General features: G+C 28.9%; 1 protein-coding gene across 4 annotated transcripts in view; it reads left to right on the top strand.

Moving 5' to 3' along the window:
• LOC126739389 (uncharacterized) overlaps nucleotides 1-20,789 on the top strand; it is a 69,851-nt gene that overhangs the window by 18,758 nt on the left and 30,304 nt on the right. Inside the window, exons 1-2 of one of the 4 annotated variants that reach the window (XM_050445047.1) lie at nucleotides 1,514-1,568; nucleotides 10,681-10,773. In XM_050445047.1, coding sequence (XP_050301004.1) covers nucleotides 1,549-1,568; nucleotides 10,681-10,773 — 113 coding nt within the window. In that variant the 5' untranslated portion in view covers nucleotides 1,514-1,548. The other 3 variants (XM_050445048.1, XM_050445051.1, XM_050445050.1) reach the window with 3 other exon arrangements.

Here is a 20,789-nt window from a genome sequence, read left to right as displayed (position 1 = left end):
AAAGCAGCAAAATCGTTAAAAACATTTAAATTCTCTTTGAAAAGAGTTTTAGTTGGCAAGTCTGTTAGTTTTATTAAATGATTGTTTATTTGTTATACAGGGTGTTACAGAATAAGATGCTGATCGTTTAGCGTGTTAATCCTTAGGTCATTTTAAGTTCAAATAATGTCCTAAACCCCTTAATTTTTGAGCTACAGGGAGTTAAAATCTTAAGGAAAAAATCATTTCATAATCATAACTTTATTAACTAATATGTTTATGAAATTTAGCACACACCCTCTGAGTATCACGAGCCATTTTTCGATAAAGTTTAGCCAGTTCTGTACAGGAACCTTCGTTATTTATTCTACGTATCTTAATATTTAGTCTTCACTAAATATTAAAAAAATATATTATGTACGCCACTGCTTTTCCGTAAAATAAAAATTATTTTTATAATGCCCATTCATTTTAGAGCAAATTTGATTACTTGACCTCTTTTTGTCCAACCTGTGATTCTTATACCAATTTAGATCCAATCTTTATGAAAATGAGAACAAATTCCAATTTTTTGGAAAAACTAATATTGAGCCTAACTATTTGCAAAAATATTCTCCTTTGACTCACCAATGAATAAGCAATGAAAATTTTACCATTTTTTCCAAACTACTTATGTCATTGATATGACCTCAGTTCCCTGGAAAAGCTAAAAGACTACTTTAGCTGTCTGTGAAAAAACAGAAAAAAAAATCCAATTTTTTTGAAGAATTTAATAATGAGCTCAAGTATTTGAAAGAATATTCTCCTTTGATTTACTAATAAATTAGAAAAGTAGATTTAACTATTTTTTCCAGACTGCTTACGTTATTGATATCTGATCTGATCCCTCTGTCTGATGTTACTGGAAAAATTGAATTTCTTGGAAGAATTGAATAATAATAGTAGATTTCAAATACAGAATATGGCTCAGAAACTCAAATACAAAAGATTTAAGTCAGGAGAACAAAGTGGCCATTAAAGATCATTTAGTAGTGTCTTAAAAATCAAGTATAACGTTTTAGAAGATCCAAAAAAGTTAGACATTTTGTCAGCTTACCTATACAAATAGATATCGAATTGAAATATATTTCCTATATCTATAACGATATAGTAAATATTTTTTTTGTCAAAAATATATTATTAACGGATTGACCTACTAATTCCTACTAAGTCAAAAGAAACACCTGGGTCAATTGCTCACTTATGACTACAGAAACTTTATATTGGAAAATAAAAAAAAAGTTGAAAATTTCATAAAATCCTGAAGGAAACCCAATTACAAGCAATAAATGAATAAATCCTTTCGAAATTAACCCCGTATACAAACTTCTTGCTCAACCTATTCAATTACAATATAAATTATGTTATAATACCGCCCAACCTTTTAAAGTAATTTCAGTGTCTTTGGTGGCAAGTTCAATGTGCCTCATTTGTTTATATATAATAAATAAAGTCGCTTTATGTTTATGGTGGTCTCGGGCTTAAGTTTGTTTTACTTATTAGGATTTATTAGGTGACGAATACTTTGTAATGGACTTCGTAAATGAGAGGTATGAATTCCAGGGCTATAGAAAATCCTTGCGACATTGTTAGATTTTTAGTTATATATAGAGTGGATGTATAAAAAAAAAATCAAGTGACTGCTTTTGGATTTGAGCATTTTGAGTCTCTTTTATGTTTTTAAATGCGAAATTCTCATCTCTTTTTGGCGTCCTTTTAAAATTTTCGATTTTTTATAGATTTCAAGACATTTGAAAGAAAAATCAAAATCTTTAAAGGGTTACCATAAATAGTATTCTATTGAAAATACCTTCCCTTTCAATGGTTCTTCTTTAGACTGTATCATTAACTCTGTATTTTTCTTTAACCCTTATAATAATCCAAATCCCTATGGTCAAATTTGAAACACGCTCACTCTATATAAAATACGTGTCATATACACTAATTTAGCTTATACTTATACAAAGTTGTTAAAATTTACGTTTGTTTACATAATCCTGACTCAAGTCTCACACAGCAATAACTCTTTTGTTTATAATATTGGGTATCCACTTAAGAATTTTTGACTTTAATGGCAGTTTATTTCCAACAAAAAAATTTAATTTGGAGCTGAGTCAAGTTCACACTTTTTAGTAGTTTAGTTATTACCAGAGTTAAGTGAGTGATGAAGAAGTCTTCATATTGGTGAAATATAGGAGCAATAAAGATATGGAAGTTATAAGGTAAATCAAGCAGTATATAATTGAATTAGGGAAAAGAGTACAAAATATTATTTTCACATACTACTTTACTTTTCGAAATATGTATAAAGACGCTTAGTTCATGGAAATTAGAGCAGCATTCAGTAGACAAAGAGTATGCAAAAAGTAAAAATTTACATTGAGTATTAAACTTTTTTTAGAAACAATTTCACATGCTTTTAATTTAATTCCTAGAAGACTGTCGAATCCTATCATTTGCTCTTTTATTGTTGCTTTATGGACTTTTCTTACATAAAGATGCTTATCCATATTATTTGGTTTATTATACATTTTTACGACTTGATCCCTGAGGTTTTCATCATACAAAAACTCTTGAAAGATCAGCTCTATCTTACTGAAAAATATACTACACTAGTGTTGTATATTTAAATTTTCAGAATTTAGATATAGCCAAGACTAATTCAATGAGAGTATAAAAGGTATGTATACCTTGAGTGGTGATTGGTCTAAAAGTTCTTACTTCCACCGTTGTTGTAGGGATAATTTATTGTTAGGGAGATAAATACAGGTGTTTTAAAATGGGTCAATTGGGTGAAATGGTCTACAATATTCTCATCCAATACTCTTACTTTTGAAGACTCGAGGCTAAAGGCTATAAGAATATTGTCCAGACACCCAAAAAAAATTCTCACCATTTATCAGTTTATTGATTTATTTTTTAACATTTTAGCCTGCATAAAAACCATTAAACTTTACCGATTATTCCATTTTAGTATAATTAGCAGCAAAATTGCAACTAAGATAGATGTTATTAATTTTGAAATTCAACGCTTCGTCTTCACCGGCCTCAGTAGCCTTGATTTCTTGCTTCCATAATACTCGGAGTCACTATATTTTAAATTTTTCATTTAATATTTTCTTGAAGAAATATAAGATATCTCTTCTTTTCTCTAAATTTTAATTAATTTAAGATATTTAATACACAGTATTTCAAAAATCAACACTTTTTTCAGAAAGTGTTTTCCTGATATTTTTAGAATGCTGACAGTCGCATTGCTTAAATTTTTCATTATTTTAGGTATATTAAACTCTTAGCATAATTTACACTTCATTACATTGTCATTTTCGTATAATTCACTCTAAAACACAAGCTTACGCGGATGACACACAAATGTTCCTTTTGATAATAACAAATCACAAGCAGCAGCCTATGAATAAACGCTGATCTCCAAATAATTGAAGACTGAATATACACTTGAATTCTAATAAAACTAAACTATTATTATTGGAAGTAAATTAATAAAAATCTCTATGAAAAACTATTTTACATTAAAATTAAATGAATTGCTGTACGCAGTTCTTGGTGTCTAATAGGCACTCTGACTTGATCTTCGAAAGTTAACTTCCTATGGTTGTCTTTGGTGAAGGCTTTGTATTGTTAAAAATTCTGTAGGATCCTCCAGTTTCTGTGACTCTTTTGTTGTGGTCTCTGCTGTTTCCCTTATAGTCATCTTTATTAGTTTGCTTGAATGTCCGTTCTGCTGTAAGTCTTTGATTTTGTTTTAATGATTCTTCCCTTTGTCGAACCAGGATGACTGGAGTTGTGTTATAGGTATTGTCCTATGTATGTTGGTTTATTATATACTTACGTTCTTAAGCGTCCCTTATTATTCTTTACGAGTGTCAGGGCCTACATTCTTGAGAGGGCGTATTATATTACTTTCAGTTATTTTTATTTGATTTTAATATATGCACAGCATCTTGTCAGGATGTATCACAACAATAAACTTGTAAACAGTAGCAAAACGATAAATGTACTTACAGTAACTTGTGGTGTATATTTGGAACGTGTAAGAAGACAGAATGATACATGTATTGCTATTGTTAACTAAAAGTAAAATACGTTTACACAAGGCCATTTCAGGTTATTCAGGTACACAATACCATAAAACTATCAATAAGACCAACATCCTTCAAATTATAGACATTAGTAGACCCTGTTAAAGAGTTGTTCTCCAATCCAGGCAGAACAAAACCTGATGTCCAGCATTAGAAATCGAGTTGATGGGATAGTGCTAGCAGGTACTCCACAAAATAACACACTGATGTAATGGCCAATTACACAGTCTACAAAATAATCCCAGGTGCCACAACACTCTGGGTTGCACTAGTGCTGCACACCTACTTACAGTAGCTAGCGTTGTTTTACGTACCAAGGTATCAGGTCACTACACTTAGTAGGGAAGGATGCGCATTTAAATGTTACTTTCTTTATACTGATAATGATTTAAATAATGGGAAAAACATAAGGTAAAACAATGCTCAGTGAAAACTCTCACCTTTTTAATTTGACAGGTTTGATAGTTCAATAAAGGCACTAACCACAACACTAGAGACAAGTTACGGGAGAACAAGTGGGTACTGCCGCGCAACTCTTTTCGATTAAAATTACCGTCGAACTGAATTCTAAAAAGGATAATATTAGAATTATTCCTTAAAAGAATTCTGGTAAACATCTGTCATCGCCTATGTTTTGAGAACTTGTAAATACCAATATTCCCACAGATTATAATTTTCTTTGAAGTGACCTTTTTATCCGCATAAGTACTAGTAAGTGCTATTTCTGTTTGCCTTGTCTTGTTGACTTGATGGCTCTGCTGCAAGGCAATTGCCAGCCCGATTTGTGTGAGATCCTACTTTATCTGGCTCTGGACCATGTAGGAATCTCAGGACACTTTGCTGCACTGTAACTCTTTGATAAGGAAATACAACTTATGATCGGGCCTCTAGGCGTATTCTGTTTCTATCTAAGGCTGTAAAACAGGAGGAATATTAGTGATACAACAGAGGGATATGACCACACCAATGCACTAAAACAAGCAATTAAGGCAGGATTATAGGACAGTTCAAGGTTATTGGAAAGTTGAGCTTTAGATTTTAATCTGGTTAATGTTTATGAATCGCATGATTATCTCTATTGTTTCATTGTCCGGAGCAGATAGAATGTCAGTCATAGATAATGGTGATACTCCTTTCTTTAATACAAAGATCTTATATAGGTCAAAATTAATAACGCGATTAATTGGGCACTCAAAGAAAATATGGTCCAAGTCGTCCCATAAACCACAATCACACAAAGGGTTATCTTTTATGTTAATTCGATAAAGGTGGGAGTTAGTCAAGCAATGTTCTGTACGCATTCTAATAATTGTTGTGATATGTCTTCTGTCTTTATAGTTCAAGTTAGCAAACCATTTTTTGTTGGTAAATGTGGGTTGTACCCTAGCATATCTGCGATGATGGTTTAACACTTAAATTTTCCACTTGTCCCTAAATGTATTTATTATTTCCTGCTTTAAAATGTTGAATATATCCTGAATATCATAGAGCATTCTTCTAGGGATGTTTAAATCAGTTCCCACTTTGGCCAGAATATCTGCCTCATCATTGCCTGGTATATCTGAATGACCTGGAATCCAAGACAGTCTAATATCATAGCCATTGTTGTTAGTCATGGCAATTAATCTTTTAGTTTTAAGAACCCAATATTCAGAATTTGCTGTAAAAAAAGAGCCACTGAGCCTTGTAATTGCACCTTTTGAGTCTGAAAATATTATTGCTTTCTTGATTTGTTGCTTGATAGCGGTTTCTACAGCATCATGAATAGCAATTATTTCGGCCTTATAAATATTAAGGTTATCCGGCAAACGTGACGAGAATCTTTAGTTCAAGGATGGGATAGATATGCCAAATCCCACCCTGTTGCCCTTTTTTGAAGCATCAGAATAAATAAATGTATAGCGGATTTTTAAGTTGTTGGTTTCGTCTATAAATTTATTTCCTGTCATGATATCTCCCTTTTTTAAGTTACATTTTATAATTTTTAGAGACCCACTTAGAATGTTTATGGGGATTTCGTAACATGGAAATTTTTCTTCTCTATAGAGTAAGGTTATGTATGGTCTGTAGCTTTGAAATGCAGTCACTAGATATGGAGTTTTATTGTTATTCCAAAACTCAGGTCTATGTATTATTTTAGATCTAATATTATTTATGATTTGAATAATAGGGTGATTTGTAATTAATAAAAATTTCGAAATTAGTTTGAAAGCCAGTAGTTTTCTCCTGTATTCTAGGTCTATCATAGATGCTTCCGCTAACAATGGCACTCTGGGCGTAGAGCGCATACATCCCATATGCGTAAGCCCTCGTAAAACACCACGTTCAATTCAGAGCCGTTCCTGCACATGGTTTAAAAAATATCGAACCGATATCTAGATGAGATTCTACCAAAGCAAAAAAGGCAGTCAAAAGGGTGTTTGGGTCTGCACCCCACCATACTCTACACAATGCTCTTAGGATGTTCAGTGACTTTTTTGCCTTATTTTTAATTTTTAAGATGTGAGGTGGCCACTTTAGATTCTCTTGCAATACTATTCCCAAATATTTGACATTTTGTTTAAAGGGGATAACTGAATTATTAATTTGTATGGGAGGTGGGGTGACACTTTTTCTCCCTCTAGTAAACCACATTGCTTCACACTTATTAATCGATAAGGATAGGTTGTTTTCCCGGAGATATATTGCTATTTCTTTATTGTATATTTATTTATTTATTTATTGCTATTTTCTTTCTTAGTATTGCTATTTCTGTTTATTTTGTTAACTCCGAAAAACCTCTTAAAATCATAAAACTTAAAGATTTTCACAGATCGTCCTTATCTTTACATGTCAGCCCTTAACTCGTTGTCCTTTTTATTAATTTTTGATGATCGACAAAAACCAGATAAAATATAATAAGTAAAATAAATTTACATCTTACACGAGCGCATCTAAAAAGTGCCTTGCTGACTCAGTTTCCAACTCCATCATGAACTTGATGCTTGGCCTAAGGTGTATGTGCTCCAGAAAGTTTGCTAGCGCTATATTGCTTTGATGTCAACTAATAAAAGTGTCATCCACATATCGAAAGTAGGAGCAACAGGAGAGGTTTCCAGATCAGAAATAGCAGAACATGTTGTGGCCATTGGACACAATCAAAGATTTTGCTACAAGGAGTAATATTGGAAGAAAAGAAGATTCCTAGAAGCACACATTAAATGAAACCAAAAAATCTTTGTTGATATTCCCAACATTTGAAAACTTCTATTATCAGGATACTGCGCTTATGCATGACTAGACATCATATATAAAACTGTAGAATACTTATTGATATTAGTTTACACTTGATAAAGGCTGGAGTTACTTCCCAAAATAAAGACAATGGAATGCCTAATATTTATTTTTAATAAAATAAAATTTTATCCAGCGCAATTGATTGTATCATAACGATAGGGTAGCCAGCGAATCAACGATTTCACTCGAGTTCTAGTTTAGCCTGTCTGTTATCAAGCTGCTGACATAATTTGTATAAATACGAAGTAAGAATTAATGGAAATTTAACGTTCAGAAATAATGAAGACCATAAAAAAGTCCCAGCATGCTTAATTAATAAGTCGTCAATAAAGACTCTCTAAGAATCACAGTATTGTATATCGGCAGTGGTAACGGTAAGCAGGAAGAAAAAATAAACATGAAAAATAAATGGGTCATTTCAGAGTGGATCAGTTGAATATCGTAAGAGTTAATTAGGCCGAGATGGTTTATTTTTATTTGTTGCGGAACGTTTTATCGGTTACTGTGATAAAACTTTCGCAGCCATTTTGTTGCCATCTATCTAAAAGAAGATGCCCTGTTTAAGCAAGTTACTCGATGGAAATACAAAAACACTATTATTTATTGAAAAAAAAATAAAAACTAAAAAGGAAAATAAAATTAATTGTTTTAATGCTGTAAATTGAAAAGATTTATCAACATATGACAAAAGAAATATAAAAGCAATAAAAACAAGTAAATATCCACTCTCTCCTTGGTTTACAGAAAACCTTAAGTTTATGATGAGGCTAACAAACAAGGTTTATACAAAAAACTGAAATTAGGTCAATTTTGCAAATTTTCGATAATAACAGCAGTTTTTTTTAAAAAAATATTTTAAAAACAAAAATCTTTCATGTCTTAACAGAAGATGTATACAAAATTATATTCGGCTTTAAATCTAACTCAACAGAATGAGATAAGGTACCCTTAAAGAAACTTCTCTTTCTAGTAACTCCCTTATCAATATGACGAAAATATCTATTACTTTCTCTCTGGCTGACGAAGAAACTTTTTGGCCATCATCATGTCAATAGAGACTCTAAAACTTAAGACAATATCCCACTAAAGCCTTATTAGAGTAATTCCGGAGGCAATTTTTTTGTCACATTGTTGCTCGATTTGTTTTTAAGGTCTCGTAACTCACATTCTTCCAGATGATTGATTATTTAAAAGATAGTTTCACTATAAATAAAAGTGGTAAAAAATAATTAATAATTTACCATAGCGGTTTTGCAAGATAAAAAAAAAGTCACCGTAACTACATCAAAACTTATAGGAACCTAGGAACCTAAAACTTATAGGAACCTTATAGAAACTTAAGGAACAATATATTACCCGTAGGTCGGTTTGGTTTTTGTAGAAATCATAACACTACTACAGCCTTACTTCAGGTATCTGCTGACATTTTTAAAGTTTAGGATGCTAAATGATGCACTTGCCTTATCCTGCTTGATTTTAGTAAAAAATGTCTATGTGTAGTCTTCTATTCGCCAACCTGTATAGCATATATTTAGCTCTTGAATTTATTTTTTTGACGTGAGCATTTTTTTTATCGCACCTACACAAATAACTATTTTTCTGATCACACTATTTGTATAAGTTTCCCAACTTAATTTACTCGTATTATTTTCTTTTCAGAGGGATATTTTTTATTATATTATTTTTCCTTTTTGAGAATAAATTATACTTAAAATATTTTAAAAGGTCATGATTAATAGCTCCTTCTAGTTCATCCTTATTTTCAGCAGAATTTACCCAATATCATCAGCAAACAGTAGATATTTTATTTTATCAGTAAATATTAAAGACTTTGTACATTTAAGAGATATTCAAGGAGTTCTAAGTCTCTCAAGACTCTTCTAGCCAAAGACTCAAGGACCCATTACAGAACCCAGAGCAACATCAACATGTAGATCTCAATCTTCACTACTTTTTCAATTAATAGCAGTAAAATGCTTTCTACCTTTTGTATATTATTGTTCCACAAAGGCTTTTTGCAAATCAATATATACTGCTACAACAAAGTTATTTTGGTCCAAATTACTAGTAATCTATTCTAATAAGTCAACAGGAGCTCACTTTTTGAAACTATTGCTTTTTTTTTGAAAACGATATTGATATTTATAGTGTATCTATCAAATTAAAAATCCTATTCTGTAAGACTTTATCTAGTATCTTGCTGAAAGTACTCAGTAAAGAGATTGGACCGTAGTTGTTTATAATTCATCTGTACCTACTTTCTTATAGACTGGAATAATTGAAGGCATTTTCAGTTGTTATGGACACATTTCTTTGGACAACACTTCATTTAATAAATGCACTATTTTGGATCCAATTATATTAAAAGCTGATAGTATCTTTTTTTATTAATGCACATCATATCCTAGAGCACAGATGTTTTTTAAATCATTTGTAATTTTTTTAATTTCTTGTTAATGATTTAAGATTGTTGGTCCTAATAAACTAATAGTTTCGTTTCCTTCTTCTTTCTAGCAAGTCAAACCAGGTTTCTTTGTAATTTATTTACCAGTTTCTTTCCAATCATTAAAAAATTATTATTTACAATATTAGCGATGTCTTTATCATATGATTTTCCAGGTAATTTTTCTCTTTTAGTTTGTTAATTTTAAAAATGAAGAAAAAAAATTAAATATGAAAAAAATCGATATCGATATAGACACTTTTTTATTTAACTATATACTCGGCATATCCGTTTGTAACCCTCGTATATTTATTATTTATTTTTTATTTTAATTTTAAGATAAGAATAGAGAAATATCGTATTTATAAATATAACTCAGAACATTTAAAAATTGCATTAGTAATACAAAAAAGAGCCCTAAAATGTTATAATTCACAATATCGCCGAGAAAATCGCAATTATTACAATAAAACATTATCTGACTGATTAGAAATGACTGTGTAATACCCCCTAATCCGAAACAAGACAAACGCTCAATAATTACAAAAATTACTTTATGATATGTGGTTAATCGCGTCGTGGAGGAAGGATTTGACTTAAATTAACGAAAACACAATGGCAAATTATGACTAGGATTAGCGGTTTTGGATGCTCACTCCTGTTTTGAACGAATTAAGGTGTGCTTTTGGATTTACCTGTTATTATATATCAAAATATATGATGGAAATGTACAATTTTAGACAATTTATTACTGTAAAATAAGCCTTTTTATATACATATAAATATAATTAAAGAGAATTATGGTTTATGCCATTTTATTTATGTCTTTTTTCGTTGTTTTAGCACTTTTGTTGCGCTTTTAACAGAAGAACCAGAGCCACCGAGGCACGAAATTGTCGCTAAAATAGCATTGGAGAAAGCCCTTCCTACCAATAGGTGAGTTATATTAGATAGGAAAACTTATACTAACTACTTGTCAGGCGTAAAATACCAAATTGGTTATATTAAGTATGCAGGTTCATAAGACTCATAGAAAACTGTATTTTAAGAAAGAATGGTTTTTATAGGGTGTTTTCACGTTAAATCATTCATTTTAACTGCTTGTAAGACTCGTCAAAACGAGTTGATATACCAAAAATCACCTATATAAAAGTTGCATAATAAAAGAGATAGTAAAACATTAAAAATTTGGAAAAAAAGAATGTTAATAAACACATTTTTTGATATCCTCAGCGAATACTATGTAAACTCTCATCTTATCGGAAGACATGTTAGAACAGCTCAAGTTTCTTGTAGTAAAGTGTGAGAGATAATTCGGCAAAAATAGTATCATCTTTATTAATTAAATTTAAATGTTGTTGGGCACAATCTGCCATAATTATAGGAAGATGTTTCTCTAAATGTAAGACAGAATATGTGGTTTCTGCATGATGGGGTTCCACATCTTACACTAGAAGTTCATAAACATTTAAATAATAAGTTTCCGAATATATGGATAAGCCGGAATGGACCCAGTTTTTGGCCTCCTCGTTTCCCAAATTTAACGCCGTGTGATTTTTTTCTGTAAAGCTATTTGAAATAGTTGGTATATAATGATAGAGCAGTAATTAATCTGGAAGAACTTTAAGAGCGCATTGAAATATGCTTGTAAAGCTTATAAAGGGTCATAGATTTGCCAAGCAAGATTGTGTGTTAGTTGAACAAATGTGGATAATTTTGAATATTTCTTATAAAAACGCTAATCATTTCAGATTTTTTTAAAATAATTTTTAATAATGTGAAGCAAATCTCTTATTATGCAACTTTTACAAAGGAGATTGTTGGTATATTAACTTCTTTTGACGAGTTCCACAAGGTGTTAAAATAAATGACTCAACTTTGAAAATGCCCTGTATAAATATGTTTAAAATATAATATAATAAGTTTTAAAAGGTGCTTTTTAGAAAATTTTGTGTGCAAAATGTAGCTATTAAATAAGCCTATTTAGGCTAGTAAAATAATAAAACAAATAAAAAAAATTAAAACGCAATACAGAATACACATAAAAACGTTAAATATAAATACAAATAAATTCGTAATACAAATAGGACAAATCCAACATTTTAATTGTTTTTATTTATAATAAAAAGCTTTTTCTTCTTAGTATAGAATATTTTGTTTATCTATACTATTTTAAGTTATAACATAAAAAAATTTGTTCTCGTAATCTACAAGTCGTAATACCGGTAAAACTAAAGTTTGGCAGAATTATTTTTAGAATAAATACACGATTTTATTACGCAAATAGATTTACTGAATTTAACTTAGTGGTGTTCCAACCAAATATGCCAAAAATATACCATCGATTTTTATCTATATTTTTTTTTAAATATATTGTTTATAATATGTATATACCTTTACTTTTTTTAAATGTATTATAAACTTAAAAAAAATATATAAATTGAAGATTATTGCAAGTGTTATTTTTGTGTTATCAATCAAAAATTGCATATTTAACATCATCATTATTACTATATAATTTTGAATGAAGGTTTTATTTTAAAAAATATTACAAATAAATTTAAAAAATAAATATAAACCCCGATGTTGACGCAAGTTTTCTATCTTAACCATAGAATACTAGTTTCTGCAGTGTATGTACTTTTCATCTAACGCATAATTTATTATGAAAACTAATAGATCCAATTTTCTATAACTTAAGTATAATACATCGTTATATATTATCATATATAATAAATAGGATATTCCATTTAAAAAAGCAACGCTTATGGCTTAAATCTTGTATTTTTTAGGATTATTTTTTATTACGATTTTCAAATTCTCAGAGTAAAAATTCTTCACAATATGACGTTTTTCCTCCTGAATGAAATAGCCTGTACAAAAAATTTGATTTAAATTCAAGCAGTTGTACATTTTTTAATACTAGACTATAATTCCTCATCTATAATAACGAGAGGGGATTTAAAACTGTACATATCTTATGTTCAGTTTTAAATCCCATTTTATATGAAAACTGCAATGTTTAATATAATTAAGGCTTAAAATACCAACTCAAGCAATAAAGTAAAAGACATAAATTGCAATTTCATAAGACCAATGAAGTTGGAATGTTTCTTCTTTTAACATTTGTCTGATTAATGGAGATGAAAATAACAAAAGGTTTTGTGAATGTGTATTAAATATAAAATATACAGGATGTTCCGTTGATCATGTTACAAACTTCTAGTGCAGATAGAAAACGTCAAAAGGAAAACAAAAGTTCATATAAACATGGGTCCGCAAAAGCTTCCTCAGGGAGCTAGAGCTCTTTGAAAATAACCTTTATAAACTATTTTTTTTTCCATATCTGGCTTCCACGTAATCAAATATATCATAAAATTCTATATGGAAATCTTTTAAACAAATTGCAATGAAAATTATTATATTCATTCACTGGGGCTGTCATCTAGCAAATATTAAGCTTACGTTTATCAATTCGATAATCGATAGATGTTCTTCTTAATTTTTTTGGGGTACCAGAATATCTACAAAATGAGAGGGTCTTGGAGCCTGGAAATACAATTTTTTTAATTTTCAATTTTGACCCGACTGTGACGTTTTTGGGCAAAAATAGCAAGCGTAACTACCTTAAAATTTATATTACCTTAACACTATTTATATATCGAGAAAGACTCATTACTAAATATTTTTTTCTCCATAGTATTTTTTATTTCTGATCAAAAAATTTGTAGTCGTGTTCAGGGGCTAATTTTAGTGCTTGAGAAATAACTAATGAAAACGCTTTATTTTTATGCCAACACTTTCAGGTTTATTTAATTCATAAGTAGGTATTTATTCTTTATCAAAATCCAGTTACATTATTTATTTCTACTCCTGCAATTGTAAACAATGCTGACTTGTCTTCTAGTCAACTGACTGATCTATTGAACTGGTATAGTTCTTTAAAAGACTGCGGAATGGCTTGTATGTTTCCATCTAGCTCTATATTTATATTTTAGTTAATATTTAAGGAATGGAAGACCCTATTTCTTTTTTTGTGGCATTTAAAATAGCAATTTCTTTCGCTATCTTCCAAAATGTCTCTTCCGGAGGTTTTTTGGAGAGCTCTTCTATAATCAAGGAAAGTAGCTCTATTGAATGCCTACGAACGAACGAAGCTTCATAGTAAACTACAATAGATAATAAAATAGATGAATTGAGGTGATCGAATGGTTATGATTATATTTATGGTGCAGTTGACTACGCCACTGTCTAAATATATAAAAGTTATTATTAGTCATAGAATTTGTTATAAATATTATCGTAAATAATTAAAAAAAAATAGTTTAACCATATTAATGTGTAATCCGGGGATATGCAATAAAATGTGTTCTATTTTTTTTTCTCGAAAATAAAGCGATGGATAAAAGTTTACTTATAGATAATATATACAAAAAATTAAACATTACTAGTGAAGTTGATGGTTTATTTTTCTCGTCAATAAAGTTGGCTAAACCTGTGTCTTGAGCCGGTATTGGACGCAGTAATTCGAATCTGATTAAGGATAAATTAACTAACTAAAATAACAGGTAATTATTTTTCTATTAGAGGGTTCGTGTGTATTACAGGGTTTTTTGTAATTTTCAAATTTATCAGAATTAAATAAGCTAACTTTTTTACGCTTATTTTTGAATTTTTCATGAAATAAAATTATCCTAAATAAAAAATTATTTTTTTCAAAATGTATTATTTTTAAGATCCTGAAGTAGGTGTCCAATGAATTTGAATAGGAAAATCAGTATACGAATTTTTAAATGTTTAGTTCGAGTAGTTTTTGAGTTATGGACAGCTTTTGGAACTTTAATAATAAAATCATCCTTAAAAAATTTTTTTTTTCAAATTTTTTATTTTTTTTATCTGAAAAACGCTGAAATACTTGGCAATTTAATTTAAATGAAAAATCTATATACGAATTTAAAAAAAAAATCTTTCAAAATTTAGATTGTTTTTTGGAAAACGCTGAAATACGGGTCCAACCGATTTGAATGGAGAATCTATATACAAATTTTTAAATGTTTAAATCGGGTTGTTCTTAAGTTATGGACAGTTTTGAATTTTTCATAAAATAAAAACATCCCAAAAATTTTTTTTTAAATTTAGATTTTTTTTTCGAAAAGCGCTAAGATAGATAAGCAATCAATTTAAATGGAGTGGCTGTATACGTATTTTCAAATGTGTAATTCACGTAGGTTTTGAGTTGTAAACAGTTCTTGGAATTTTCATAAAATAAAATGATGTCAAGAAAAATATAATTTTTTTCATAAATTTGTTTTTTTTTTTGAAAAACTCTAAAATAGGTATCCAATCAATTTGAATGGAGAATCTTTATACGAATTTTCAATTATTTAAATTGAGTAGATTTTGAGTTATAGATAGTCTTTGGATTTTTCATTAAAAAAAAATCACCCCAAACAAAATATATTTTTTTTTCTATTTTAATTTTTATTTCGAAAATGCTAAAATGGGTGTCTAATCAATTTAAATGGAGAATCTGTATACGAATTTTCAAATTTGTAAGTCAAGTAGTTTTTAAGTTATGTACAGTTTTTGGAATTTTCATGAAATAAAATCATCCCAAAAAAAATATATTTTTTTAAAAATCAGTTTTTTTTTTAAACGCTGAAACATGTGTCCCATTCTAATTTAAATGGAAAAGTTGTATACGAATTTTCCAATTTGTAAGTCAAGTAGTTTTTATGTTATGGACGATTTTTGGAATTTTTTTACTTTTTAAGATATCTTAATTTTCTTGTAACCATAAAAGGCCAATTTTTACATCCCTTTATTAAGATTTTATATTAAAAAGTAGTAAAGATTAAAAGTAAATACTATTGCTACAACTTAGTATTGTTATTTTTGTTACATACTTAAACAATAAATTAAATAACCTAACTCACCTTAAATACTGAAATGAAACACTATAAAAATGTAATGTTTTTAAATAAGTATAAATTGTATTTAATATGATCTTCCGAATTTTGATTTTCATATTCTCACTTATGGTAAAAGTTCTCGGTATATTTTTTTCTTCACATACTTCCTCAAGAAAAAATCCAGTTAAATCAGGAGATCTTGCTGGCCAAGGCACCGGCCTATTGCTTAATTTCTAACAGGTTGGCTCAGATTGCTTAATTTCCACACACAAAAATATTTTTTAAATAATTTTGCAAAAAGTTAAGATATATTTCACGTGTAAGATGTCCATTAAAAAAGTCCAATAACGTATTGCCCTATAATTCCGGCCCAAACATTACCCAACCATCTTTGTTAGTGATGGGCTTCTTTCGTAAAAAATGAATTGCTACTGTCATTAAAAAAAAATGTGCTTAGGCTAACCTTGTCTAAAGAATTAGAAAATATCAAAATATCAAAAAAAATTGTCAATCTATTATTGACGCACTTTGAAGCTGTTAAAGCCCTTATATATAAAATATACACACTTTATGTATATAAAAAAAAGTTAACCTAATTATAATTCTTGTATATATTTAACTAAGTATATTGAACTAAATGTGTAGCATTGGCAAACATTCAAATAAAATCCAGTCATTCCCGTTCATATCCACATTTCTATTTATCTCTCGACAGTTCGAAACATTAAACAAAATCTCGTTAAAATGGAATGCGGATCTATCCTTTGGTCCAGCAAATATTCCAGACCTGTATCCAAAAGACTATATTTAAAATTCGAATAACACTTAAACAAACATTGTGAAATGGACCGCAAATAGGTTGCTAATTTTAGAGGATTGAAGGTGAATTCGGCTTATGTTGATTTTCAGTTTTTTTTTTGCCTTTCGGTTTAAATCGAGTTCGTGCGTCAGTGCAAATTTTTTTACAAGAGTCATGTGTGATTTTATTTGGAGTAGTGACATTGTGAAGGCATATTGTGTTGGCTTTGGAAATTTCCTGGAAATTTACCGTGTAAAAATATTTTTAAATGGTATTTATAAAAGCTCAATAAACATATAGTAAAAGGTAATAAATAACCGTTAGCTTAGATCAGAAGGATTAATATATTTTTCCAACTATGTTATAATAGCTAAATTCTCCAAAATAAACTGTCTCTTTTTTTCATGGAGGTTTTATGATCAAAATATAATTTATGATAAATATAATTAGTATTTTAATGAAATATATTGAATTCTGCATTATTTTTTCTAGTCCCAGAAACCAATACAGCGTGCCTATTTGGTCCTCCTTTCCTCCATTGTGGCTATATTTTTGAAGCAAAAAATTCCTTTTTTTGTGTACAGGGATTAAAGAAAGTTACATTTTAAAATTGTTTTGTTTTATAGAGGGTGTTCACAAAAGGCGTGACAGTAGACATTAATATATTTTTTTAAAGGAACACTTTATATATTATTTCGTTTTTAGATTCTTGGTAGAATTCTAGGAAATTTGATGTTATATATGTCATACTTTAATCAAATAATTTTTAAATTCGAAGCATATGGAAATTTGGTTTTTTCAACTTTAAGAAGCTACATATCCATATCTACTTGTCATAGGATAAAATGATTTGTACATTCCTGTCTTAACTTTTTAAGATGTGTTTAATAAAGGTAAAAAAGGTAAAAAAGATCATTTGTCTTTTTTTTTCCTTAAAATGTCAAAAAAATTTCATGGTTAACGTAGCTAAAAATGTATGTCATGAGATTGATCTTTAAAGATAGGAATATAAAGATCATGTTATCCTATAAAAATAGTTATGGATTTACAGCCTGTTAAATTTGAAAGAAGTCGATTTTGAACTGTCTCTAATTCAAAAACTACTTAATGAAAATATAACTTGTAATATATTAAATTGTTTAAATTTTGATGCAGAATAGGAAAATTAAATATTATATAGGATATTCTATTAAAAAAAAAACTTCTGCCACACCTTTTGTGCAAAAAAATGATTTTTTTTTGCCACAATGGAGGAAGGTAGTACTAATTGCGTATATTGCAAATATTAATCGCTCACGTTATGATGCTTTTTTCCTGGATTCAGAGGATCTTTTATCCAGAATCCTCACTCGAAATGCATTATTTTAACAGGAGACTTTAAGCTCTATGTCTATTTTACTTCTCTGTAACATGTTAGATTCATTTGAGATACAAATATATATCAATTGACCTAATCATATTAGGCAATTCTACTCAAGTAATCCTTCTATTGACTATATTTGCTCTGGTCTATCCTATAATAGAATTATTTGCAGAGTTAAGAATAAATGTATTAGATCATGAAGAAATCTTGAGTTGTATATCAGATGTTGCAGGACTATTAAAATCTAAACTAAAATACGATCAAACTTTTAGTACCAAAAATTTTAAAATTATTCCTAGCCAAATCAAATCCTTTTACTAAGATCATATACTTAACTCACCTGATCCTCACCTGGCATTTCATACCAAAGTAGTATACCTTTATAATGTTGCGTTTTCTGTTGTAAGGATAAAAAAAAGACCAAGATACCACAGATCTTCGTTCACCAAGAGACTTAAAACTTCCTCACGAAATCTTCGATCGATTCATTTGATAATGAGGTTCGCTGACAGTAACTTTATAAATATTTCAATATTCCTGAATCAGGGCTTCAAAGCATCGGTATTATTCCAGTCGAGTAATGAGTCTTCACACAGGCAAAAGGAGGAGTGTTGTAAAATTGTCAATGGCATCCGTCAAAAGAAAGACCCACTACAAAATTGGAGATTCCCCCTAATAAACTAACTAATTTTTTTTTATAATATTTTCCATAATCTTTACAACAACTATGCTAAATTAAAAGAGACATCATCCTCAATTAAAAACAAAAACACTTCTGGCAAGGATTGATTATCAGTCAAGGTCTTTCTAAGCTTATCAGACAATGTACTGCTAGGTTTGGTAAAAGTTATTAATACCTTATGGGAATTTGTTCACTATGTCTGACGTATGTGGTCAAATCAATACATATCAGCTGGAGTCTTCTTTAATTTATCCAAAGCCTTTGACTGTGTTTCGTGTTTTCGTAAGATTCTGGTTCGGAATCTTTGACACTACGGTATAAGACGCTTTAAGGCAGAAAAAAATTGTTAAAAATGGAATGTTTGGAAATTTTCAGATTGCTCTAATTTCTATAGATTACTCAGATATAATTGAATTGTATTAGTATTTAGGCTACCTGTTTTATTTTTAAGTTTTTGACTGGTAATCTATTCAAAAAAACAAAGTCGAAAAAATGTAATACACAACACTCAAAGCACCTATAATCACTAAGAGAAATGAGAAATTAAAAAAAAATATATGTTTATAGACTTTTATAGAAATTTTAATGTTTTTTATTTTTAATATTTTGTAAATAAAAATTTGAATGAAAATGTTTTTGTTTCAAAAAAATATATTTTTGAAGATCTACCAGTCGTTAAATCAATTTAGGAAAAACCAAATCAATAGTCACAGGAAATCGAAAAATAAAGCAAAAAGTACATGCATACAAATCTTCTATTTAGTATTAAAATATTGTAACAAATTTTTTTGCATTGCAACAAAAAATGCGTTTCTTTCTTGTATTTACATACAGACCACAGCAATTTAATTTTTAATTTTTTTTTGCTCGCTTTACATTACTTATTATTGAACAATTCGCATTTAATCTTCTTCTAACACAAGTCACAATAAATTAATAATCACGTCGTTATATAATGACCTGATAAGAAGATAATATAACATCATGTTAAGTGGCCAAATAAAGTAAAAACATTTTATTAAAACTCAACTTAAATCTAATAACTATCTGTCGAAGAAAAATAATTTTAAACTGTAACTTAATAAAAAATTATTTAACAATTATAATTAACTTAATATAATATTACCATTGGAAATATAACAACGAAAAATAATACAAAAAAGTGAAATTTGGCTAGTCCGTTGTTTGAGCCTTAAAAACTTTTAAATCTGGTTTAATCATCTTTTTAAACTAAGCACTTTGATATTGAAAGTTTCTTTAAAATATAGAATATTGGAAAAAAACTGGTAGTTGAGTACTTATGCTAAAACGAATAAATTATGTACAAGCCTGGTGTAATAATTAATATTTTTGGAGCTTTGAATTACATTTAAACTACTCCATCAATTATCCTTAAATTTGTAGGTCTATGTTTTATAAAGGAACTGTCACATCGTAAAGTATGTGTATGAGTATAAAGTGGGTTGGAAATTCGTTTCCTTAATCTCCCTGTATGATAATATTAACTTTTTTCAGGGCGCAGGAAAAAAACAATAAATTAATTATAAATAAATAAAAAATATTTACTAATAAATTCACAAAACAAATAAAAATAAATATTTTCAAAACATCATCATAATATATATAGTTCATTTAAGCTTTCTCATTATGTCAGGTTTTATTACATATAATTAGGATGGTTGATGAAGATAGATTGTAATTATGAAAGTGGTCTCATAAATATTTGAAGTATATAATGTCGTTCTATTTTACGGGTTTTTTCTGATATAGTTGAAAGTCTTTTACATACTAAAAAACTAATATACTAAAAATATACACTAAATCGTACCTATACATATATATAGTATAAACCTTGTGTAAAAATATAGTAAATAATGTTACAAAAATGATGATTTAAGTATGTAGTTTAACCAAGTACATACTAACATTATGTATTAATTAAACACTCTTTCCTTTTTCTGATCTAAATCCTCTTCTCAGTTTTTTATATAATAATAATAATAATAATAATAGACTGTTTATATTTCCTCATAAGATATTACATATGCTCACATAGATATAAATAAGTTTACAATATAAATACAAAGAAAAAGAAATCCATCAGTGTATATTAATTCAACATATAACTGTAAAGAGGAAATAAAGGTCATGTTTCAGCTACCCTCAGAAGAAGGAGCTGTTAAGACCTTGAATATT

The sequence above is a fragment of the Anthonomus grandis genome, chromosome 8, assembly GCF_022605725.1.
Source record: "Anthonomus grandis grandis chromosome 8, icAntGran1.3, whole genome shotgun sequence".
Taxonomy (NCBI): Eukaryota; Metazoa; Arthropoda; class Insecta; order Coleoptera; family Curculionidae; genus Anthonomus; species Anthonomus grandis.
Note: the sequence above shows the minus strand (reverse complement) of the source record. Positions and strands in the feature narration are given on the sequence as shown.